Here is a 26,711-nt window from a genome sequence, read left to right as displayed (position 1 = left end):
TGGAGAGAAAAGAGCCAGACTACAATCACTGCTTTCAGCAGAAGCACCTTTAGAATCTAGTCAGTTTATGGGAGGTGCAAAGCTCCACTCTTGGGCTCCCCTATCTCCCCCCCCCCCAAACAAGAATTTTGCCTAATAATCACCTTCCATATCTACTGTTACAACAAAAGAAAAGGGAAAATGTTAATTTGAACCTCAGGACAGTTGTGTAAGAATTATTGATTGTCACTTTTATTTATTGCAAAATGTTCAAGATACTATAAAATAAATCCTGGTCACTGGAATAATTACAGCTGACATTGTAAAGTGCAGGACCTATTGGTGCTCCAGTTTAATTTTCTTTGTAAGATGTCTTGTTGCGTACCGCTGGATATGGCTTCTCTAACGCTGACAAAAGTAGCAGTGCTTGTGAGGCTTTGCTGGGGCCTGTAGCTGAGCTGCCATTTTTGCAGTTGGAGGTGTAAGCAGAGAAATAGTTCATTCTGTAAAGCTCTGCTCGGCTTTTACAGCAACCAAGCTTGCTCATCAGCAGAAAGAAATCCCTTCGGAATGCTTTGGTGAAAATTGCATACAGAAATGGGTTTGCACAGGAGTTGACCGGGTAAAATAAAACCAGCAAAATCTTAGAGTTTGTCACTGTGATGAGAGGTACTTTAAAGGCAGCAGATATGGCAAAAAAGGAAATGGGGGCCATGCAGGTAAAATCTGTGAAGATCAGTATTGCCATTCTCTTGGCAACTTTGGTATCTTTATTGGCAGCTACCAGCTCTGGATTTTGAACAGCTATGTAAATCTTAATGTAACAAGCACAAATGACAATAAAAGCTACAACATTTAACACTAAGATAATCAATATGTAGGCTTGGGAAAGAGCTGTTTCAATATCCATGGGTAAACAAATACTGACCTTCATGTAACTGCTGACCCCTAAGAGAGGCATCACTGCTATTAAAATGGAGAATACCCAGCCACCAAGCATGATCACTACAGCATGCCTTAGTCGTAGCTTTCGATCCAACTGCATTGCATAGGTGATTGTATACCACCTTTCTACAGTGATCACCGTTAGTGTGTACACTGAAAGCTCGCTTGCAAACACCGTGAAAAAGCCAGCAGTATTGCAGCCACTGCCTGTTTGCCAGTCTATTGCATAGTTATAATACTGACCACTTGTTTGAGCATCGACAGAAGCGATGAGGAGCAAATAAAGTCCCATGCAAAAATCAGCAAAAGAGAGGTTGCACATGAGGAAGCGAGGAACAGTGAGCTTGTAATGGCTAGTTATCAGAACAAGGAGTACAGTGAAATTGCCAGCAATTGCCAGGATATTTATAAACCAAATCAGGATTCTGAGAAAACTGTATCCCAGGATATCTTCACAGGGATTAAATGCATCTGGTTCCGGAGTGCATGTGAGTATCTTAGGCTGACAAAAGTCATACTCAAAATCTAAGCCAGTCATTTCATTCTCATAGAAAAAAGCTGAATAGCTGTAAGGAGAGTTTTCTTCATCCGTTGCAAATGGGGACTTGTTCTTTTCTGCTGACCACAGCGATGTGTTGTAAGAATCATCTCTATAACTATTAAAAAACAACCCCCCACAAATAGAAGTGAACTATTTGTTACATATTGCTCATATTTTTTTTAGAAAATACAACAGATGAAAGTTGTTTTAAACCAGTTACTTTCTAATGTGTTTCTACAGAGTATTTGCACATAATGAAGCCTTGTAAGGATGCCTTCTGTTTGCATAGCAAACTTGGAGAGCAGAAGAGGCCACAGAGGAATGCTTTCTAGAACTTACTTATTTGTAAGTGCTTTATTTTGCTTGCTTTCTAAGTGAGCCACCTATCTAATGATGCTAGCAGAGTGCAGTCCAAACTATTGTAACACTTGAATTGATGGAATATTAAATATTCTGCATATAGCTTTATCAGAGAGTTAAAGAAGCCTAACTAAAGTAAACTAAGGATTTTAACTGTGTTCCCTTACCTTCCTTAGGAAATACGCTTACTGAACAAATTCCTGAGACTATGTATGATTTTGGAAATGCTAAGAAATTTGATGTTAGCAGTACTATAAATTGAGAAATGGTGCACAGTTAACTTGATAGAATATGTTGATGGCTAGGAATATATCAAGGTTATACTGGACCCAATGCACTGAACAAGTCAAGGAGTAAATATGGCTTAGATGCGAGGGTGGGAAGTGGGAAGAACACTTGCAATGCTTTCCATGTGTTGTCCTTCGCCAGCTGCTGGGCAGGCAGGCTGTGGCTGGCCAGAAGGATATAAACTATCAGAGACTAGTATCTAACCACTCTTTACACTGGAGAGGGGGCAAAGGAGAAAAATCTACTTTGGAGTTCAAAAGAGTTCTCAGGTTCCAAAACCTTCAGGGCACAGCAACTTACTTACATGAGACTATGACATATTTAACCTGTAAGCATTATGAAAGGCACGGGGCAGCATGGGATGTGCAATAGCATTATTTGATAGAGTTTATCCTCTAGGTCTCAGTGCCTCCTATACACCAGCCACTTATCCTGTAATTCTTTGACTATATCTACACAATGCAGGTATAAAGGTTCTTTCACTGTGATAAGATAAGCTGTTAACAAATAATGACAGATGCTGGCATAGCAAATGCAGAAGCAAAAGCAGTGAAAAAGAAATGACTAATTATACATGTTTTTATATATTTAAAGTAGATCTTTCTAATTTCCAGGTCATTAATAATGTGAGGATAAGCCTACAAAAGAAAAAAAACATTTTAAAAGCAAGCACGTATCCTTCTGATTCCTTGCCAGAATAGGTACTGATTTCACAACTACACAATCATGAAAATCATTAGTGTTCAATGGGAAACTATCCAGAGAATTGGTAGCAGTGGGTCAATTTAAATACCTGCTTAAAGTTCCACTTCAACTAAATATGTGCATTAAATTATTTTCCTGGTTCAAGGTCTTAACTGGCAAATGAAGCTGGGCTGCTTCTCAGGTATTTCTATTGAACATACCAATCTGTTCTTATCCTAAATGCTCTCTACTTGCATGAAAAACTGCCCCATGTTTTGCTTTCACTTGCTTGGCTTAAACTGGAAGATCAGGGAATATGTTTGCCTCTGTTTATTTACTAGTTAAAAAAATGTGATTTTTCTGAGAGGTCATGTAAACATGCAGTCTTGTGCATGCTCTTTTTTTGTAATAATAGCTCTGGACTTTGAGTTAATTTTTACTGTTGTTCCCAACCTTTTCTGCTTACAGCCTTTCAGCTTCAGAATCATTACCCTTCTTCCATTTGCTTAATAGGATCATCTGGAGCATAGGATAACTCAGGCATAGGCACTAGTGATCTGTGTGATCCAGTCACAGTGATATTGGGTGTCATTTGACTTGCCTTTATAACGTGACCTAATGCAATGGACATCTCCATGTTTACCTCCTTGTCTCACCCTGCTTCTCCTAAAAAGCTGTCATTGACAGAAGCTGTATATTCTTGGTCTTGCTGACAACTGACTTGTTCCTTAACTGCCTCAGATTTGCAACTGGGAGTACAGCTGATGAGATTGAGTAAGTGAGGCAATCAAAGGAGTTGCAGGCAGACAGCAAAGGAGAAAAGGTAATGAGAGAATCAAACCAGCTTTTGCTTTATAAAAGGTCTAATACCATCAAACAGCAAATATAACGTGACCCAAGGAAATCATTATCCCAGTGGATCAGTTGAATTTCAGCTGTATTTGTGTTGGAATTTTGTGACCAAGACTTTGTCTTTCTAGGCTTTGCAATGCTCTGACCCTATCTTAGAGCTGAGGAAAAACCCCAAGATCTCCAATTTAGCTATAGAGGGAGATACAATCGCGAATCTGTAAACTTTTCCATAAAATACTGGTGTAGAGCTTTTGTCATCCAATATGGCCAACATGATTAACAATAGTTTTAATATTAGCAATTCCTATGGTCCCACTTGACACTGTCAAACAGAATTGTGATGATATGGAAGGACATAATTAGAACAGGTAAAACAAGTGTCTCAGGTCATCAAATCTCTCTTAACTCCAGAACTCTTTTTTTTTTTTTTTTTTTTTTTTTTTTTTTTTTTTTAAACCATGGAAAACCATTGACACAAATTATATTTCCTATCAGGAAAAGTTATTAACATTGGCATCTCTTCTTTGAATCACACAACTGCAGTTATCTACAGGCATGGAAAAGTCCATGTAGGCCCTTAGCGTTCTCAAATATTTAATCACTGTTTTGAAAGACTCCATAATTCAAGCTGGACTGGGTACAACACATGAGACTTTTTGTTTTTGAAACATCAAAATCACAAATTTTGATTTAACAATAGTAAAATTATCACTGTGCAACTTTTAAGGGTGACTTCAATTGGCAATACAGGACATGCTGTACTACAAAAATGCATATGGGGGGGCATATTTGCTATTTCCAGCTTCTGAATGCAGAGAGGTACTTACAATATTTCATTAGTTGGTTTCCTCATGGTGCTTTCGCACTCTTTGGAGAAGTTGTCAAAAATGGAAAGCAAAGAATTTTGTCTGTAATAAGGATGAAAAGAAAGTTGAGTATCAGTCTAGATTTCAATCAAATTCTAAATTATATACTGTAATACTGTACTGTACTGAAATACTATATTGAAATGGGACAGATTCTCTGCAATAATAAATGGTAGCAGCTATGCTGGCTTCTAGAGAAGTACATCTATTCACAAGTGCTGGAAAGCTGGTCTGATATTCTTCACTTCAAAAATATATTTAGGATCCGCTGGTAGACTTTAAATGTTAGAAATAAAGCAATTTGTGAAGTACAAATTGAAAGACCATGTATTCGCCAAAATCTCTGATTTTGAGGCTTTGAAATTATGGGCCAGGTATTCTGCTAGTATGGATGGAAACTGCTTTGTCTGACCTCCTTCCTGTGGCAGTAGAAAGATCCTGAAAAAACACTAAGCTCTTGTGTACTTTCAGGAGAATCGGAAACTTTTAGAAAATTTTATTTATAGCAAGAGAAATAAGGTTTTAAAATACCAAGATAAACTCCTATCTGATACTTATAAATAAGGGGTTGACAACAGCATTTGTTTTTCTTGTAGTTTTAAAAAAATGTGCCATAGCCTGCTTTTTGTTTCACATTCAGTCCAGTGGAGGAAAGTTTTGGGAACTGAACACTACCTTCCATCTCTCTTGCATGGCTCTATGAATGAGCACACCAGTATTGCACCCCAGAAGTCTCAAGAATATTGAGTTTTAAGACTTTTATTTCTCTAATATTGATGATTCTGACTTAAATGAATGTGCTTGCCAGGTCAGATACAGGCAAGACTTTATCACCATATTTCAGTGACCTGATAGCACAGTTCATTGGTGTTGAGGAATGGGATCTGGGGCAGGTTGGTAAAAACTGGGCAGGATGAACGTATGTAGAATAAAAGGCAACAGAAGCAGCTAGTTGGAGACAGAAACAGACTGCAGTTGCGTGGCCATGAGAATCCGTAACCACAGGAAGGCTCTTCCCTCTGTAACCTAGTAACTGAAGTCAGGAGATCTCAGTCTTCGTAGTCTTGTGCTGGCATCAGCAGATAGCAATGAAAACAGCAGAAATGTCTGTCTCATCCCTTTATAGTAGCTGGTCATCTATAAATTAATAGTCTGTTACTTGTCTGAGTTCTTCCAGTGGCCAGGGTTGTGCAGATGGGTAATGCACAGGAAGTGGTCTGAACCCTGCTAATACCCCAGTTGGAGGACAGTATAGTTTCCTGCTTTGGAGGGTTTCCCCCACTTTTTTTTCCCCCAATTTACTTAAGAAAACAATTGATAAATATGAAAAAGTGTCTTCCTACAGCTCGACTGTAGGATCTTCGCTTTATTCCTGTAGAAGCCGTAGTGAAATAATGTACGCAGAGAAAGCATAATGTTGTATCTAATTTTGTTGCAAATAACTGGATTCTGTTCCTGTCTCTACAACACTATCCTTATATGATGGTAGGCAAGTCACATGAATTGGACTTCCCAGAAATGGCTGCTTAATATGTCTTTTCTGTTATCTTCATTAGAGATGTAGACTAGAAGTGTGGAATGCTCACAGCCTCAACTAAACTTATTTGAAGTGGCCTTGGCTGCCTAAAGCCAAATGAGAGTTGATTTACTGAAACAAAAATGCTAGAAAATCAGCCACAGTTGTCCTAGATTGTCTGTCCCAAATCAACAGATGCAAAGCCCGGTGCCACAGTTTCCAACTGTGAAATGGAAAGAATAGTACTGCCTATTGATATTTAAAAGCACTGGAAAGCTCAGTAGCTTCTTTCTCTAAGGTTGTGTCAGGTACTTATTTTGGTGAGTAATTGAAAGCCTGCATTTTCTACAAGGTCATCATATCACCTGTGGTTAAATAAGCTGCATAGCTAAAGGCTACAGGAGTTTTTTTTTTTTTTTTTTTTTTTTTTTTTTTTTTTTTTTAGGGTAATGTGCTGTTGACTCTGATGGAAATACATTTCCCATGTACCAGAAGTCTTTTTTTCTTTTTTTTTTTTTATTGAAATACTGAGAAAAATATAAGCCTTAAGCAAACTTAGAATAATGTTCCTGCTGGCAGATATTGGGCACAGGATGAGATCAATTTCTGTTCTGAAATAAGTGGAAATAAGATTGCTGGCTTTAGCAGAGATTTGTTTTGTGTGATGCCTTGCTATGTTCCACAGCTTTCTTGTAACTGGAATAAGGATAATCAAAGTTCTGAGAGCTGAATAAAGCAGAACTGCCATTTTGGAGTTTCTGAAGTACTGTAATACAATATGGTGCTATTTGGACTTACTTTTCTGTCCTTACATTTCTAAAAGCACAGCAGTGGCTGGGATAAGTTAAAACAGCTTCCAGCAGGTTACTGAATTTATCTAGTGGTGGCAGTCTCTTTAAAGAGTAAGATGATGTTGCATTTAAGACTTGAACAGCCTCCAGTCCATAACTAGGCAGGGATTCCAGAGCTGTTGAAGAAATATCCCTGAAAAATAAAGACAGCATTTTATTTTCTTTTGATAGCTATAAAAACAGCAACAAAGCATGAAGTTGGATAACAGTGACTCTGTTCTTCAAAAAAGTCTAAATCCACAAAGCAACAACCCCTGATCCCCAACATAGACATGTGTTCTTTCCTTTCTTGTCTGAACTCAGCTGATGCCCAGCCCTGAGAACACTGAAGTTCATGGCATGCCTGAATTGGTATCAATCAGCTTGATACTGATGAATTCCTGGCTCCCAGTCTTATGTCTAAGGCCAGCTGTTACCAACAACGTTGGCCTCTTTCTGCCTATCTGTCCCAAGAGCTTATTCTAGTGGGTGTTCTCGGAGCATGATGCTTAGGTAATATGAAACTTTCAGTCAGAAGTTTAAATGCTTTTCTTTTACACATGAACCCCAGTTATGCAAGGAGCTCACATTGTCCTGGGGAAATTGAAACACATCGCTTTGAGGGTTGTGCCCTAACCTCTCTTTTTGAAAGCTGCCGTGCATAGAGCGAGGGAAGGCTCTTTATTTAGGCCACGGAAAGACACGGAAAATAGGTGAATGTGACTCTAGCCACCTTAACAATAAGAACATCCACTTGGCTGAACATCCACTTGGCTCTTCTTTTTTTTTTTTTTTTTTTTTTTTTTTTTTTTTTTTTGCTCTGAAGGGCTGCTTTAGGTGCTTCATTTAAACAGTTATTAGTTAAAACATATTCATTAAAACACACAACATTTCATGGTATCACACTGATCTGTCTTACTGTTTGTAGAAGGTAAGAGATCCAGTATCTATTCAAAAACAGAGCCCCTTCTTCACTGAAATGATGTAGTCTACTTAGCACAGTACAGTTCATGTGGGACACTTTTAAAATCAGATAATAAAGTCGTCTGATACTTACAGAACGTCTGGCCCTGTGGCCCCCCTCAAGGCATCATTGTGTATTCTCCTGAGGTTTTTATTGTCCTTTAGAATTCTGTGGAGACAAACATTGTTAACTCTTCTATGTTTTAAAATGATCTTTTTTTGGTCTCTTCCCATCTATTTCCTCTTAATCATTTTTCCCATCACACTAGTTGTCATTGTAACATCTGGCCTGAGAGTAAACATATTTCATACTGGACCTTTCCTTTCACTGATGCCTTCAAACCATCATGATCTACAGTTAATTCTAATCATTTCCAATTTAGTCTAATTTAAACCAATAACAATGTGTACAATATGTACAAACAATAGCATACAAAAATGGAGTAACAGTGTTGCCAAAACCATGAGTCTACTCCCAGAGCATGTGAGATGATTGATTAAAAATTATTAAGATTTGCAAAATATAAAATGAAGTTTCCTGGGTCTGGGCTACATTTTCAAGTTTTTCACAACTGCTAAGTTTAAGAATTTGTTATATTTTAGTAACTAAAAAGATTTTCTCATATCTGCAACATTCTGAAGGATGATGTTTCAAGAACAGTAAATATTGCAGGATGATCAATTTAGTGGCAAAGGTCAATGACACCAAAAGATGCAGTTTTCTAATGGGAATCAGGAAATGCAAGATATGGCCAGTTAAACTGAATGATGAGCCTTTGACTGTATTGAATTATGATTTAGTCTTAAAGTGAGAAGGGGAAACATACTCACAATTGATTCAGCTTTGTCCCATTGAAGGCATGACTGTGGATATCTTCAAATCCATTTTTATATAATTTGCTAAAAATAAGAAAAATGCATAAATTAAGGAAAACACTTGGGAAAATAAAAGATTATTTTATTGTACTGCATGTTTCAATTCTTAAAATTGTATTTGTTTTAATAATTAGAGGATATGGCTTATAAAGGACATAGGCAACCACAGCATATTGTAGGCATGACTGACATAATTCTGAAATTATAATAAAATTGCAGCTTATCATTTAGATCTTTAAGAGAACTTCTGCTTATGTACAGAATTTCCCTGCTCTGAGCAACTGGGTGCCTATCTGTGCTTACCTTGTACTGAGATCCTGAAACAAGATGTTATTCCATGCAAGACCCTTGCATGAAGACAACCTGGATGCAGGACCCCTCTGTGTGAAGCAGAAGACCTAGATTCTGTGGTTTCAGCATAAGACTGTATCCTACAGCTCAGAAAGCTGCCCAAATTCAACAGACTGTGGCTAGGCTGTGCCTTTTCTCTCCATCCTTCTTATGGGAGCAGTGCCAAATTGAAGACAGAAATGCAAGATTGCAAAGGCCAGAGAAATATAAGATGGAAAGCTATTCTAAAGGCAAGTAGGTGGTGCTGGACTGCAAATCCTCTGTGAATAGATTTTTCTTCCTACAGCCCAAGAGATGGCTTTGCAGAGAGGTAGGGGGTGAGTCACCCATAGTCCAATGTTCAATGAACTATCAGCTCTTACAAAGCAGAGCTCTGCACAGCATACTGACAGACTTGAATTGTGCTATAGAAAATTAGCTGTCCCCTGCTTTGCATAGGGAAACTATGTGTCCACCCTGGTTTCTTCGTTCCCCATAGTGGGAGCCAGACAACTTCGAGGCTGGGCCCGACTGCACCTACATTCCAGCTACTTTCCTTCATTAGTAGATATAACTTATGGGACTGATTTCACTGAGGAAAATCTATTTGTGCTATTAAGTTAATGTTTCCAAAATCATTTGTATATATTTTTCCTTTAATATTCTTCCTTAATAGAAAATGATGCATTTTATATATGACCCTTTATCTCTACAAAAGTTTTGTTGTCACTTTTACACATGCTTTTGGGAGAGCTGAAATTGGAAGCAACGGTGGACTGATAATGCAGCTAGCTCACACAAGGTCCAGTTCACAGGTGGCATCAACTATGTATTGATATCCACTGTGACCTCTTCAGCAAATTGGGGTTAGCATACTGTAAGGCCAGCTGTCATCTCAGTCACACAAAAATATATATTTCAGTTCTATTTTAAAAAGATAAATCCTGCACCATTTAAAACATATTTTACTACAGCTCACACCTTCATATGAATGAATTTACAGTAAGTAAATTACAATTCTAGTGCACTTTAGTTTTAATACCACATCAATATGACAGCACTCCAATATGCTTGCTGGGTATTAGTAATTTCTTTAAAATTTACCATGATTATGCAGTATTGATTCTCCATGTACCCTCTTCCCACATCCACATGAAATACTAACTGTTGGTTGCTACAACACACAACAGGTGGCCTGCTGCTGCCCTCTATTGTTCAGTTGGTCCTTCCTCAGATGACCTGAATTTCAAGCACATCCTGTGGAGAGGTGGTTCAGCGTGCATTATCTGATATTTGGGCATTTCTCAGTAGAAATTTTTGTGAGGCCAACGTACTACAAAATCCATATAAGGTGTTTGCTTGCTCAGCAGATGACACCTCATCTTGGCTTTCTACTGCTTTCCTGTTCCTTGGATGTGGCATCTTACTTACCATTAAGCCTACCTTTCTAACAGATGGTTGTAGCAACGAATCCACAATTTGCTAAAAGGAAAGTCTTAGCGTGGAGACTTATAGGAATGCAAGCAAGCTGAGCAAAGTGAAATCATGGTAGTAACAAGCATTGGTATTTTGTATCAATTTAGTCTCTCCCTGCTCTTTGCTAATACAAGCACATTGCTCACAAAGATCTCTTTGAAAGAAACTTGCTGCTATCACAGATACACGCAAAATATTTCATTGCTGCCAAGCACTTGTCACTGAGGATAGTAGAGAACTAGGCCAGTTTTTCTTAAACGATCAGGTGTGCTTTCTCCTGTTTGAGGGCTTCACTACAATATTGCTGCTCATTCCCCATAAAATTACTGTTAGACCCCCACACAAATTTTTTCATAGAGAAAAGGAGGCAAATGTAAAATGCACCAAATTCTTACATCTACATTTTATTTTTAGGTAAACTGCTGCAGAAACCCCCAAAAGGCATCTAGGGGTAGAATTCCATTTCCCAGTGATGACTGGGGAAATAAAGCACAAATGCAGTATTTCTTTTTCTTACAGTGCCAGAGTAGCTGGCAATTGCTTCTGCAAGTCCTGCTGGGACCCTGCACACCTGAAGTTCAGCAGCATTACTTGTTTTAGTAGCCAAGAAGCTGGCTCAGCCTCCCAGCTAGAGCGTAGATTACTGGTATTAGTCTGGTCTATTCCCGAAAGTACTGTTTGAGAGACCACATCCCCGAGGGAAAGAGACAGACTTTGACATATAATGTAGCTTTTGGAGTTTATGTCCTGATAGCAATAATTTTAAAAATAACATTCTATGGAAGATGAGGACTTGGATTCCTTTTCATAGTTTTTCTCCTAAGTGAATTTAGCCTTAGGAAAAAAATTCTGCTCAGAGAATATCCATAAAAGCTATTAGCTGGAAAGCAACCTTCTACCTCCCAAGCATTTCAAATTTAACTTGCGTTCCAGGCATATACTGTAGAGGGATTAATTTCAAGAAGTTTATAAAGTGGAGCTACTTTCCTAAAACAGAAGTATTACCTTAATAGAAGGAACTGGAACTATGACTGTTTTACTCACAGTGTTAGTGATTCATTGTTCATCCCTTGGAAAGCATTTCGGGGTATAGTTGTCATACGCAAATTATCACAGAGCTCCCTTTGGGAAGAAAAACAGTATTTTTGTCAGCAATACAGGAGCAAGATGGTAAGACTCATATTGAGTTAGACTGGGTCTCCACTTACAAAATAAAATGAGCTTCTGATGAGAAGATCTGTGTCAAATCTGGAAATTCTCTTATTCCAGTATTACAAATGCTCCTAGAGAAAAGCATAATTGTGATTTACAGGAGAAAAACTTTCAAGACTAGAATGCAACAAGAAGCCAACTCTGTAAGTACAAAGTTAACAGTACTTTAAAATGTGAGGGAAAAACATGATTTTCAATTCAGCTTCAGTTGTTTTTGTAAGATCAAGCAGCTGTGTTATGTTGTCTCTATATTAAGCATAAAGAAGAGAATTTTAGTTACTCCTCTTTGCATAGTATCTTGTAAATCTGAAAGCTTTATTCTAGAAATAAGCGCATACCAGAATTAATTAGCACACTTTACTATAGTTTTGTCCATTACTGGTCTGCCCTAGGTTAATTGATTTTTACGCCTATTAAAAGATCTCACAACTGGTTAACTGCACATTAAAGCTATGGTAAATGAGGCATGTACTTCTAGTGTGCTGTAGTGCATGAAAAGGTTCTTCTTTCTTCATACTCCTTTCTGTAATTTATCTCCTTTACAGAAAAAGAATGCAAACAGAAAAGGAACAGAACTCTCACAAGTATTTTAGCCTTGGAAGGTTTCTGAATGCTCCATCTTCAATGTGTAACAGATTTTTTGTGTTCAGGATTAATCTGTAATGAGGAAAAAAAACACTTCAGTAATGTAATCATTATGTATTTTGGAAGGACCTGAATTTTGCTAGCAATTGGGCTTTCAGAAAACAGTCAAACGCAGAGTATGAGAGAAGGCTCTTACATTGCTAACAAACATTCTACAAATATGTTATAAGCACATTTTAAAGCAGTATTGCTAATAAAAACAAGTTATATTTGTTGAATGAGCAACAAAAGATGCTCCTGAATTTACATGATTCACTGCATCACTTTATTCAATTGGAGTATCTGGTTTAGGGGTGTGAGTTAGCAATCTGCCATTGTCTGCAGGCTCTCTGAGACAAGAACCATTATGTTCTGTGTCTGTAGCATGCCTAATGCAATACAGTTCTGCTCCATCTTGGAGGTTCAGAGGCACAAGCACAGTACAAACAAAATAAATAATCTGCCACATTCAGGTCGATCCTATATTAGAACCTACCAATCTGGATCTTTACAAAGTGCCTTTTGGGTCAGGTATTTTGGTAGTAGCTGCAGTGTATCCTTACACAGCCTAGAACTAGGCAGGTATGCAAGACATAGTTCCTTGTCCGATGCTAAGGGCACCGATTGCTATTTTGTATCTTATTCTTCTAAATCGTACACACTGAAATGGAACATAGTTGACTTTAAAATCCTGTGATTCTAGGCTAAAAAGAATAAGTAAAACCCTAATTGAGGAGCTGTGGATTTGTTTCACTTTGGCAGATGAATTTATTGCTGCTGGACTCCATAACATGAGTTATCAATGCCAGTAATTCTTACAATATACCATTATGACGAAAGTGCCTCTAACTTGATCTTAGAGGTATAGCTAAGCAAGGAACCCAAACTCTTTGCATATCTGTGTGTGTCCCTGGTCCTTGCCCAGCAATCATACCCTTTTGCATCAACTTCACTTTCTGTTATGTTACGGTGCTTTGCCTCACCAAGAAAGGCAAGTCCTCAGATGGTTTAAATTGTTAGGACAGCACGGACATTATTAGAGTGGTGACGTAGCACCAGATCTCAGGTGACATTCCACCAGATTTTTGCTTAGATCTGCAGATATTGGAGATTCAAGTGGAAATGGAGATAAGTGTATGAGAAGTACTGTTCGCTGGTGCTTGCCCACAGAACATGACAGACCCTCTCAGTGTAGCTGCAGAAAGTGCTCCTTGATTGTGCCAAGTGAACCTCGGCACAAGTCTTGGCACAAAAGCATGAAGGCTCTAGTCCAGCTCCCTCTCTATGCATGATTTACAGAATTAATAGGTTTTAGCAGATGAATTTGCAACAGGAGTTCAAATCCAAGAACTACATTGAACCTACCTACCCTGATTATCCTTTGAAAATACCCTTGAGTGCAGCTTGGGACATCAGGCCCTTGCAGTGTGAGACCTGTTGAACATTCAAGATTCAAACACATCTTCTTTCTAGTTTCCTGTTTCCTAGTGGTATGGTTTAGTTTGTTGTTTTGGAAGACAAGCAAAAAACAAGCTATCTATGAACTGTATGTGAATACAGCAGACCAAATCTTTTATTCCTTACTTAAACCCACCACTGATTCTAACAGGGGTTGGACCCAGTAAGAGCTGGACAAATCTGCATCTCTTGCTTATATGAGCAAATAACTAGCTTCAATGTAATTTACTTATGAAGAGAAAAGCAGGAAAAAAAAAAAAGACAGGTTTGTCTGCACTCAGTTGCACCATTTTTAAGCCAATCACTGACTGTACTGTGTGGAAAAAGGCAGTAACGAAGTACCCTATCAGATTTATAGTTTCCAATTTCACAAAATATTTCAGAACATTCTCCTAGTCAGTGCTTTAACATTACACTCTCTTCGATGCCTGTGCTATGCAGTTCAAGTTTTAAATCAATACATGTTCTGTTTGAGTAATATTTTAGCACTCAAAAGAAGAGCTCTGCATACTAAGCAGATGTATTTAAACATTATAGGGCTTTGAAAAGTGAATCTTCAAAAGGAAAGTAACATCTCAAAATTTTTCTCTTCTGTTGTCATCTCAAATTATTTTTGTGCTTAGAAGGCTAGACACTAGCAGTAGAAGTAGATACAGAGCTCCACTACTGCTATTGAGCTCACTAAAGGGAATGGAACTTTATATAGATGGATGTGTTTGCATGATTTAGATCTCCAATGCTTGACTTTATAAAGTGTTCCCTATTTTATACGGTACTTTGGCGAGAAATGTTTCTCATTATAGGTCTAATCCAAAGCCAACTGAAGTAAGATAGGAAGACTTGGTCCAGGAATACTTCTCTGCTGTTTACTCCTTCTTGGGGATCCTAAATTACAACATGGACAACATAGAACTCTTTTTTCTTTTTTTCTTTTCTTTTCTTTTCTTTTTTTTTTCAGCTGATGCTTACATTTCAGACAAAGTGGGAAGGCTGTCGAATGCACTAGCTTCTATTCTTTCTAGGGAGTCGCTCTGAGAGATTTCACTGTAACAAGAAAAGGCAGACACAAAGCAATAAATCAGTGGAAGAAATACTAGAAATCACTTTTCCATTTTATATTTTTCTTTTATATATATATATATATATATTTATATATATATATTTGCTAAAAAAAATCCCAAACAATCCTCGTTTTGCAGCAGTGTCAATGTCTCACCTCAGAAATCTTGAGAACCTATACCAGTAGGGATTGAGAGTGATCAGCATTTTGCTGTGTTAACCTTTAAATAGGCAAACTCTTTTTAATCTCTATCTGCATAACAGCCTACCTCCATTTTTCTCAATAAACTATAGATCAGGTATTGACTAGGGGCCAGAAATAAGATAAATACAGGGAGTCCAAGCCTTTTGCTCATATGATTGGTCCCACTTACTGAATTTTTCTGCATGGGCAAGTATATAGGTAATGTTTATTATTCTTCAGATGCTGTTAAGTCAGAGTGATTGTCATCTAATCCACAGATGTACAAGCATATACATGCACAAATATGCATTCAGTGCACTTTAGCAATAATTTTTGGATCTAAATGCTATTTTCATTACGTATACGCAAACTGGCAGGAAGTGGCTTATTTTCATCATTACACAGATCAACGTGAATGTTTTTGTAGGCAATGTCAGATTTTGATGTACTGATGCCCCTACTCCACATGTGTATTACAGAATAGCCAGTGTTGCATATAGAGAAAAAAAAACACACTTATCTGATGCTTGCTGAATTCCTGCCAGATTAAGATTCTAGACGTTAAACAAAATTGACCCCAGAAAGTAGACAGTACATATTGATGCATATATGGGGAAAAGATCTTCAAAACAGCATTTTCTCCAGATAGAATTGACTGGAAGAGCACATAAACTAAAGCTAAAATTATACATATATGTGGTAGTAAAATGGAATGTATACTAGAAATCAGGTATTAAATATGTATCTATTTCTTACGGAAGAAAAACATGATTTTTCCAATAATCAGAAAGGCAGATAACTTTATGGGTGGATTTTTATTTTTGATATTGCAATAGGTATCTGTGAATGCAAAATGAATGTGGAACAAGTAGTCTGCTGAGTGCCTGGTCATCTATGACTTATGAGCTTAGTGTTACGCATTGGGAGGGACTGGACTCTAGTGACTACTTACAGAACTTAAAGTGAAAGACTTCTTCAGGTCTGGGGTCTGAATTGCAGTCCTTCCATGTGATTCCTGCTATCTGCCACTGGCTTCTCATTTACTGATGTCTAAATGCCTTATGACAGTGAGAATAATTTATCAGTTGATTTACAGTTGGTGATGAGTTGCCGTATAGATGATTTAGAGATTTATAATTTAAAAATACGCATTTTTAGAAGTAGCACTGAATCTCAATAAAATTATGAAGTGTTATATAGATTTATTTCAGCCAAAGACATTGATTTCTATGCTTTTAGCTTGGAGAAATAGATTAAAAGAACACAGAAATCAATTAAATTCCCTTTATGTATGGGAAAATGTCAATGAACAAAACATTCTCTGTGAAGAGCAGGTTATACATACAGTTCAGGAAGGTTTAGCATCAAATCACATAGGTAAGAAAAAGTGTAGATTTAAATTGGTCTCCCATTTGAAAATGGTAAGTTCTTGTTAATCATTAGGATAAAAGTGATAAAAGAATATGGTGCCATTGGATTGTACTATAATATTTTATTGTAGTTGAATACGTAGGGACATAGTTTATTTTGCTTCCTACTCACTAGAGCTACAGAGAAACATAAGTTTACAATTTGGCCACAAATATTTAATCAACGAGCATGAAAAGCTAAACTCGTCTAGCTGAGTTTATTTAGGCTTTTGCATTATCCTCATCTTTCAAGTCCTTTTCTTCTGGAAACGTACTACAAAAGGGTTTCCTATTTTCTCTTTTCTTCTCTTTGAAATTATGTAACATCTAATATATATTTTTACATCTGATACACTATGTGCTCTTTATTGGTGAAGACAAATCTAAAAAGTGCACCTAGAATAGAAACAGGCGTTGTCTGAATGGCTACTTGGATCCTGTGAGAGTTCATCCCCTGTTCGGGATTGCACTGTTTTGTCATGAACTTTGTCCTTCAGTGAATGCTTGATGCCAATAAATAAAAAATAATAAATAATGGAAGTCCAAACCTGCCATCTTTCAGCTGGAATAATGACAGTATAAGGGCAAGATAGGTCAGTCAAGCCTTCTAATCTGAATCTTTGATATAAAATAGATACAAAGCCAAGGGAGGGGAAGCAACAAAGACCTCATGTGCAAAGTCACAGTGCTTGTAAATTGTAAATTTAAAGATCAAAGAAGAGGTTCAACACTGTTGCTCCCTTCCATGCAAATGCTTTTTACTAACTGCACTACTCACTGAAATTAATATATTACTCCAGCCAGTAAGAACTACCTGTATAAGCAGGTTTTGGCTACTCAGTTAGCAAGGTGAAGTCTAAATGAATGATCGTGCAGATGTTTAAGCCTATGTTTACCTTCCAGTGAGTATTGGAATTATTTCTGATAAAATGTAGACAAAGACAAATGTTTGGAAACTTCAGGTGAAAAAATACTAAATTATAGCTGCATAGTATTTTTTATTGTATTTTGAAAGTTTATTATCATCAATAAGGCTAAAAACATGATGTGTGATTTTGTTTTTCTTCATAAATACGTGCTGTTGTGGATATCAAGTTTTATTTCTTGGTGTAAAATGGCAAAAAATATCTTATTTGGGTACTACATAATTGTATAATGATAGACTACTATACCTATCATTGCAATGATAACATTTTATGATAGAAATCTATCGGCTTTACCACTCAAAAGTACCTATGATCAATTATCAAATTATATCCAGTTCTCTGGGACATGATTAATGTTGTATTTTGTTATCTTTCACAGTTGTTAAAAATCACGTATTTTCAAAGACATTTTTCTATTATATTGCTTAGAAGAAAAAAAAAATGCGATGTTTATGCTTTCCCCATTTTTTCCTCCAGGAGTATGTTTTAGCAACATATTTTCAATTATTCTAAACATATTATTTTTGATGGGGGTTTATGATGGAATTGCTTACAAGAAATTAATGATAGGTCTATGGAAAACATTGTCAACTTACATGATGAAGGCATCTCTAAGTCCCTCAAAGGCATGTGAAGGGATTACTTTTACAGAAAGATGAGTAAATGATCTGCAAAATAAACAGAGGGAGGAAAGGATTTTAAGGCATAGGGTTTTCTTTATTTTACAGATGTACCATTATAGTGGGCAGAAAAAGAACAAACAGAAAGCCACTTTATTTTAGCCACTGTTCTTTGTACCTTTGGGGCCAGATCGATTTGATCTCTGTGAAATATTCTAAGGATATTGGGTCACTTCCTTAACAGTACAAAGCTGAGAGGCATGACAGCCAAACTGGTAATAATCATAAATTATTAGACAAATAATAGCCTAACAGAAGTGAGTTGCTACAGAAATAGTCAACTGAAGCTATATGCTAGCCTCAGGAATTAAGGCTAGTTAAAGTTAGTCCCTCAGAAAAAGTGGCTTTTACTTAAAACTTCCTGTTGCTATATAAAACGTATTTGTCTGCATCCTCTGGACCATGTTATGTTCTTCTCTCAGTAGTATCACTGTAATACTGCAGTGTGGCGCCCTGACTTCACTGGCAATACTGTGGATATGTACAAGTGCAAAACAGATCCAAATCAGGCCTCTGTGTGTGTGTGGCTTGCTGATTAAAAGCAAGAATATATTTTTCTTTTTAATTTTTGTAATTACTCTGTTCCTCACTGAAAGTTAATGATGTGGAAGGTACAGCTATATTTTAACACTCTGCTCCACATTCTAGTCATCCCAGTACTTTTACAGGCCAATTTATCTAGCCATGACCACACTCTCCCTGATAATGGCCATAGGAAAATATTTAACATATTTCAAGACATTATCTTTGTCCAAACAGACAATTGTTCTGTTTTGTTTTTTAATTAATAATACCATTTGTTTCCCATTCTTAAAAACACTTGTCAAGGTCTTTGACTAAAATGTTTCCATGCTCTTCATAAACCTTTCTTTTTCAATTTGTTGTCATAATCCTTTATATGAAGACAACTAAAAATGTTTAAGAACTTATAATTGTATATACATATATATGTGTTTACATATATATGTGTATATGTGCGTGTGTGTATACATATATATATGCTATACATACACAGTATAGTGGAAGGCTGTCATACATACATTTGTCTTGAGGTTAAGAATCTGGAGGTACTAACATGGGTATACATTTGTGATGCTCTTATGATTGAGTCATACCTGTCTTGACAGATGCTGACATGTAGTCCCTGAAGCAGCTTTGTTTACATGAGTAACAAAATTAAGTTATATTTCTTGAAAAATGTATTGCCACTCAGAGGATTGAAATGTACAGAGAATCCTGCAGTAGGAATCAATTTTCTGAGCCAACAGGGAAACAACTTCAGAAAGAAAGAAAAAGCGGCAATTGAGAGATTGCTCCTTCATAACCCTGGAAGCCTAGAACTGATCTGCTCCCCTCGGAGTGCCTGTTCCTCTCCACTGACTGCAGAAAGCCTATGCTAACAGTGCTCCTAACTTAGCCACCTCAGTAATGTGACTAAATTTAAGTAGGATGAATCCACACTTTAATACGTACTGTACTTAAAATGCATGACAGCATTTAATCCATTCTGTATTTCAACTTTATTGATTCTTGATTTTAATTCTTGTGAGTTCACCTTGATAGTTGGAACTGTGAACTCATCTGCACTGACATTACCTAGTCTCATTAAACATCTCACAAAACAGCTAGAACAAAAGAAGGCGGCAATTCATAATTGGACCGCTCTCTTAAACCTCTGAATTCCGGTTTAAACACCAGTATACACTTCTATATAGGTAAAGATATATTAAATTCACTGAAAAGGTGAAAGATGTTCTTACCATTTTTCTTGTCCACTTTACGTTTGCAGCTTGTATCTTAAACTATGCCTGTGTTAAACAGCAACATGTTCATTTAGTTGTATTTTTTTATACTCAAAACATTTTGAAGAAGATCGTTTAGCTTGCTGAGCCAAATCCAGCCTGTGTATAAGCATTAGGTTAGGTATTAGGTTAACGGAGTTTTTTCTGCTTGTTGCAGGCTTGATTTTTTTCCAAAGCACAGTAAAGCTAGGCCTTATCTCATGTGTTGAAGTCTCTGCTACTGAACATGACTGATGTCTTTGATAGCACAGAATGAAACTCAAGCAGGTACTGGCAGGAATTAAATATTGATTTTTTTCTGATAGCACTCAGATTGTGACACTCAGATGCGACCAGTTATTCATCTCTCAGAGTCGAGGAAGCTTTTGACAAAAAAAAGAACAAAACGAGTTTTATACAACTACAAAGCTTTTTTTTTTCTTTTCTTTTTTTTTTCCCATATTTCTAACTTTTCTATGCTACCAGCATAGCCCTCAAATGAAGGCTGTACACATTTTTAATACAAGTTACCGATACCAGCTTGGAACATGGTATTTAGTCACAGGATGAACTTTTTTGCTTTTAAGAAAAACTATAATGTTTCTTTCATACTTAACACACTGTAACTTATATCCCTGTACTTACTCCTTTCATTTTACAACTGACAGCACTGCAGCCCAAGATAGTAAGTGCCAAACTTCTTAACCTTGGAATTGGCATCCAGTAAAGAAAGGCAGAAAAGCATGGAGAGAAAATCAGCTTTTTTTGGCATTGATAGTCCCTTGCATTTCTTATATCTTGAAAAAGTAGCTTGATTTGTGTGTGTGTGTGTGTGTGTGTGTGTGTGTGTATAGAGTTATATATATATACATACACACACACACATATATATGTATAATTCTATGCACTATGGTTTGAAATTGCCAGGCTAAAGGTATATGAGACTATCCAAAAATACCGTGAGAGACAGGAATGGCATCATACCTTTTCCTTGCTTGGTAACTAAAATGCTGTCCTTCCCTTCAGCCAACTTTTGCTTCCTGTCATTTTGTTTTGAAATCATTAGTTTAGAGTGGATTTTTCATAGGAATGGTTATTCTCCTATTACGAGGAATACTGTGGCCAGTAGAGACTATGAGAGACAAGCAAAGCACAAACCACCTCTATTTCCACTCCAGTAAATGTATAGATGTAGCAGTAAGAGCTCTACAGAAAATGTTTATAGAGTGGCCTATTCCAAAGATACACTGGCATAAAACTATGTTCATCCTTTTTTGATACTGAGATAAAACAGAGGCAAATTGACTAAACTTGACAATAAGCTATTTTTATCTACTATAAGGTATACTTCTGCTCTAAAATTACCATGTAGACTTGGGGGTCCAAGAGAAGCTAGTGGGAAGCCCAGATGCACAAAGACCGCATGACCACTTTCAGTTCTGTTGATGAAGAATCAAAGCTCAACTCACTCACAGTGGTAAATAAAATCTCTGCATTATAAAATCTCTGCATTAAAGAGATTGAACTTTTGAAAAAAGTGATTAGTTGAACCAATAAAAAAAGCTCACAGTCCCAGTAGCAACTGGTATGAATGTGTTACTGTAGCTGGGTTGATTGTTATATTTTACAATTGTTATTTTTCAGGACTACCTATAATTCTAAGCCCATTAAGGTGAATGCACAAAGTAGATCTTTGCTGAAAGTGGCAAAAATTTTATTCTGTTCTATCCTTGAACTCAACTCAGAAGAACTGAAAATATTGATTGAAAATAAGATTGAAAAGCCACCATTTTTCCCTAGATTTTTATCAGTTTCTGGAAGCAATGTAAAGTATTGACATTGATTTTTTTTTAAAGCCTTGTATATTGGGCCTTATCTACTTGAAATGCTAGATATGATGCTGGGTATCATATAAACAGCCAAAGAATACTTTCAACTAGGTGATGATGAGTGACAGATTCTCTTCTATTAGAGATGCTTTGGCCCTGAAACTGCATTCCTCTAGCAATCCAAGAGAGTCAAATATGTCCACAATGAAGATACCGTAAAAATGTCCATTTGTTCAGGCTTTTGCTCAACAGTTCCAGATTTGCAGCTTGAAAGTATTCAGATGTAACTCATGATAATGTAGAAGCCCTGCATACAGGTGCATACACTGACACAACAAAGTAAACCCTACTGTGAAATGAGATTTTCAAAGGGTCATAAACATTTTAGGTATCCAATGCCAGTTACCGAATAACTGGAGTTGGATGTCTATTCATTTAGACTTTACTAAACAAATAAAAGTATGTATATGCACTAGGAGACTTCAAAAGAAGAAAAAGAATGCTTTGTTTCAAAATATAATGGTGTACCAAAGATTATTTTTCTGCTGAGGTTTAGAAGATGCATAGTTGCTATAGCCAAAATGGCATATGCAGGTGTCTAGATAATGGAGTTTCTAGAGTGCTTCTGTAACATCCAAATTAGAAACATGAGCCTGAGAAAAATATGATCAATTCAAGACCATAAAAACCACTTAATTCTGCAACCTGCGGAAGTCTAATCATTTTGAAAACTCTCCCAGCAACAACATGACATGGATAGAATGAATCCATGGGAAGAATATCTCAGGTAAATAAAACTACTGAAATTTCCCTAGAGAATTTATGCTTGAGCTGTAACAAATTATCCAAAGGAGATTTGTAAGCACAGAGCATTTTGGCATCAGGGTTTGAATTACATGAGTATAGCTGGAGTTACATTTTGACATTTATTTTCTTGACCCAGCATACTAGTAACTTGGACTTCTCTGAGTTTTTATGCTATAGTGTCACCAATGTAAACATGTGGGCAGCCCAGGATTTGTTGCATTTTGTTAATGAGGAGTTAGAACTTAGCGAAAAAAAAAATCTGTAGCAAAGCAGAAAAGCCTTCCAAATAATGGCAAGAAGAACAGGAGAATAAAGGATCTGTTAAGAACTTGAAAGGTATGTCTTAGTTAGCAGTCTTAGTCATGCCAAATTTGGGAAAATTAGCATTTAGAGGAGGTGTGATGGAAAGACTTGACTTTCAAGGGAAGAAAGAATATAAAATTAGGGTTTGCACAAAGCCTGACCTAGATATATGATGGAGCAGCATCCCAGGAACTGTATTGGAACAATCCAGAATAGTATTTTATTCCAAAACTATTAGTGCACTTGTAAGCGCTATTTCACAATTCTTCTGGTACACATAGGTACAAACAGGACTAATAGGTGACAAAAGTTAACTTGCTCTGGCTTTGACTCTCTTACACAGAACTATGCAGAGGGAGAAGAGAGCTAAAAAGATATTGGTAAAGCATGGAAAGACAGAGCATCAATAAAATAATAAGACTCAAAAAGCCTTATGGGACAAAAGAACAAGAGGGAGAGGAAAACAACAGCTGAGGGCATAAGAAGGTGCTATATGAAGATCAAAGTAAGAGGTAAAAGGAAAGTAAAAGAAATGCAGTAAGAACCAAAAAAAGAGAATTCATGTGTATCTGTAGGGTTAGACTACATTTACTGGTATAGTTTTGCAATTGTATGTTGAATTGTATGCTTTCTATTAAAAATTGCAAAGAAATGGAAATTTAATTGTATATTTCCAGGTTTGTTATAAATCAGGTTGGATGAGGTCTGAAAGCAGGAGTCATAGCAGTTGAAGAATTTACAAAACAGGACAGTGAGATACCTAGTGGTGCTCACTGTATCCTGGGCTGCTGCTAATGTAGCATAGTCCTTCAAACAGCTGCTGGCTCTACTTAAATGACGAGATCATTTGCCCCTCTGATAGCTCCCTATTATGTTTGTGTTGTGAAAAGCAGAAAATGCAGTGCCGCTATGCTCATTTTCCACTGTGGGCAGTATACCTGTGTCAGTGGTTTTATGACTAGCTAGTGGTTTCTAGCTTTTGCCAGTACTTATGGCAGAACTGTAGAGCATCACAGTCCTAAGGGTGTTCTGTTCAACTCAGAGCAGTATTTTCCTTTCAAGAGCAGCTGGAGAGGTTATTTCTGCAGTTATGACCAACTGGATCCATCCTATTGACAGCAAGTTTCATGGGAGTGACTTCTGCTGGTGTCCCAGCTGCTAGCCAGAGTAGGCAGCAGGACGGATATATGCCACTCTGGACCAGCTTTCTAACTGTGGGACTGCTACGTCGCACAGTGACTGCTTGCTGGTTCTGAGAAACAGTGGGATGGGGAGAGTTTGTACCGTCTGATGGTCATGTGTTTCTGGGGGAGCTGCACTGTGGAACAGACAATACTGGCCTGCATTGAGCAGAGTCTTGAACTCTTTTCTGACTGTGTGACCAGCCTAATATATGGTTGGATTTTGTGAACAAAGATTAAATGTTATATTAAAGGTTGAAGGGAAAAAATCTTCCCTTATTCTTGCACATAATCTAGCCCTGTTGATTTGAGTGCAGTATAACTGACAGCCTATTATCTATTTTGACCTGGATCATCCCGAGTTGGAATGTGGTAATTTCTTGGGGCACCAGATGGAAAAAGAAAAAAATGAAAGAGTAAACCTTTAAAAAAAAAAAAAGAAAACCCACACAAGTTTAGAGCTTTTGATAACCTCTCTCTGCAATGAGGGAAAGGAGCAAAATCTGAGCTGTGATGTGGCTTTTTGTGCATTGTCCTAACAAAAATGCTGAAGCTGTGCAAAAACTAATGTCCCCATTTGTTTCTGCTACTGGAATCCTTGATGTGACTGATCCAGTGCCTGCTCTGCACATGCTAAGAAGACTGCTAGAAATGTGGTAGTTAAAATAACTGTAGAGAGGCTCTGCCTTCTCTGACACTAAACACAAGAAAGTGATGAGAAAACTAGTTCAAGGCAGAGACATTTCTAAAAACTGACTTTGGAGAAACAATTCAAAAGCTTATATAAATTACTATTTCTTGTTTATATCAGTTCTCAAGTAGAGAAGAAAGGAGAGAGAAGACCAGGGATAGTATCATCCCTGGGGAATTTCAAGAGCACGTCAAATTTACAAACAAATTACATGAAAATGGAAAACACCAGCTTTGTTACAGAAAGAGGCATAATAAGACAAACCCTGCTCAATTGCTGCACAGATAACTCAGGGATCCAAGAATGGCAACTACACTATCTGTTGTCTGTCTAAACCCAGATTTTGGCGCCATGGTTGTTTAGAGCATTAGTGCTGAAATTCAACCTATATGCACTACCCCAGCACTTGCACACATAGGTGTATCAAGGATTTGGTCTGTTCTACTCGATCATCAGCTGGGAGTACGATCAGTATTGGAAGAAGGGAGGGAGTGAATGCCCGTGATTCACTTTCAGCTTAATTTAATCCCAGTTCCCCATGGAGCATTAGGCAGAAAGATATGATGGACCACTTTAAAGAGATCCAAAAACCTGCCAAAACTTACAGCAAGTTTTTTACTGCTGGAGTGGGAAACATATTAGGCATGAATTTGTCAATGAGTTGAACCTCAAAAAAACGGGCAAAAAGCAGAATGACTCACTTTAACACAGTTGGCTTTAAAATTGCACAGCCTTTGGGATAAGAGGCTGCAACAACTCAGATGGATATGTAAAAGAAAAACACAAAAGAGAACTGATAGCAGGTTCAAGACCAAGTATCAGCTTTTAATATGATTTCCTTAAGGTTGTATAGACCACTAAGGGCCGTATATGTTGTTCGGAACAAGAAAGGCAGTTTTCGCCTTGTGCCAGGGCAGGAAAATACAGAAAGTTCAGACAACTGTACCATTTCCTTCTATAACTGAGTCTGGTTGGATACAACATCCTTCACACAGCTTTGAGAACACTACATTTTATTAAGAAATTGTCCTGAAAGGATCAGCATCTTAAAGAGAAACCTGTTGGCTCTGAAGTCTCGTCGGACCTTAAGTTCTCAGTCTGTGCACGCTACGTTTCAATATCGGAAACGTGACCGAAGCGAAACATGAAGTCTCACCTCGGCGGGACGGACGAAGCGCAAACATACCGCTAGGCACTGCCGTGCCCACGGCCCGCTTCCACCGCTCCTCACAGCGCTGTGAAAGCAACCGCCCTTCCACCGCCTGTGACACGGCGGTGTCACCCGGTGCCACCCTTGGAGCGACCCGCCTGCCCACGGTTCCCTCACGCAGCGCCGCAGCGCGGGGACGCCCGCGCCCCGGGAGGCTGCCGCTACCGCGGGGCACGCGCCGGGCCTCGCCCGCCCCGCGCGCTGCCCTCCCGCCCGCCCTGGGCTGCGGCCGCGTCCCCGAGCGCCGGCGGCGGTTGGGCAGAAGCCGTTGGGCGGCGGCCGTTGGGCGGCGGGCGCGAGCGCAGCCCCTCAGACCCCCCGCGGTACTTACGCGCGGGCGGGCGTAGGCAGCGCCCCCTGCGGCGGCGGCGGGCAGCGCAGGGCGCCCCGCGCGCAGGTGCAGCCGTGCGGGCAGCGGGCGGCGGTCGCCCCCGGCAGCGGCGGCGGCGGCAGCAGCAGCGGCAGCGGCAGCAGCAGGGGCAGCAGCGGGGGCAGCATGGCGGGCGCCGCGGCACCTCCTCGCCTCGGCTCTCCGCCGCTCTCCCGCAGCCCCGCGGGACGCGCCGGCGGCGCGCGGCTCCTCCCGCCCCCGCCCCGAGGCGGGCTCGCCGCCCTCCGCCGGCCCGCGCGGCCGTGGGGCCCGGGCCGCCCCCCGCCGCCAGGTGCCGCGGGCGGTGCGCGGGGGCCCGCAGCCCGCCCCGCTGCCCCGTCCACACCTTTTGCTGGGGAAAAAACGCGTTTTGGCAGCAGTCTGTGGGCACGTGTTAGAGGCAGACTGTTGTGTCCTGTTCTAGTAACTTCAGTCATGAAAACAGTGTTTTGTGTGTGTGTGTTTTGTGTGTGTTTTGTGT

General features: G+C 38.5%; 1 protein-coding gene across 1 annotated transcript; it reads right to left on the bottom strand.

Annotated features, from left to right (window-relative positions):
- Window positions 1-331: 331 nt before the first annotated feature.
- LOC134138081 (lutropin-choriogonadotropic hormone receptor) lies at window positions 332-26,358 on the bottom strand. Its single transcript, XM_062571293.1, has 11 exons — window positions 26,192-26,358; window positions 17,975-18,046; window positions 14,770-14,844; window positions 12,301-12,375; window positions 11,715-11,789; window positions 11,551-11,628; window positions 8,656-8,724; window positions 7,919-7,993; window positions 6,830-7,015; window positions 4,477-4,557; window positions 332-1,580 (listed from the first exon to the last, which is right to left on the bottom strand). The coding sequence occupies exons 1-11, from the start codon at window positions 26,356-26,358 to the stop codon at window positions 332-334; spliced, it is 2,202 nt and encodes a 733-aa protein (XP_062427277.1).
- Between the last annotated feature and the right edge of the window lie 353 nt (window positions 26,359-26,711).

This window comes from Rhea pennata, chromosome 3 (genome assembly GCF_028389875.1).
Source record: "Rhea pennata isolate bPtePen1 chromosome 3, bPtePen1.pri, whole genome shotgun sequence".
NCBI lineage: Eukaryota > Metazoa > Chordata > Aves > Rheiformes > Rheidae > Rhea > Rhea pennata.
The sequence above is the reverse complement of the archived record's forward strand: the minus strand, read 5'-3'. Positions and strand labels throughout refer to the sequence as shown.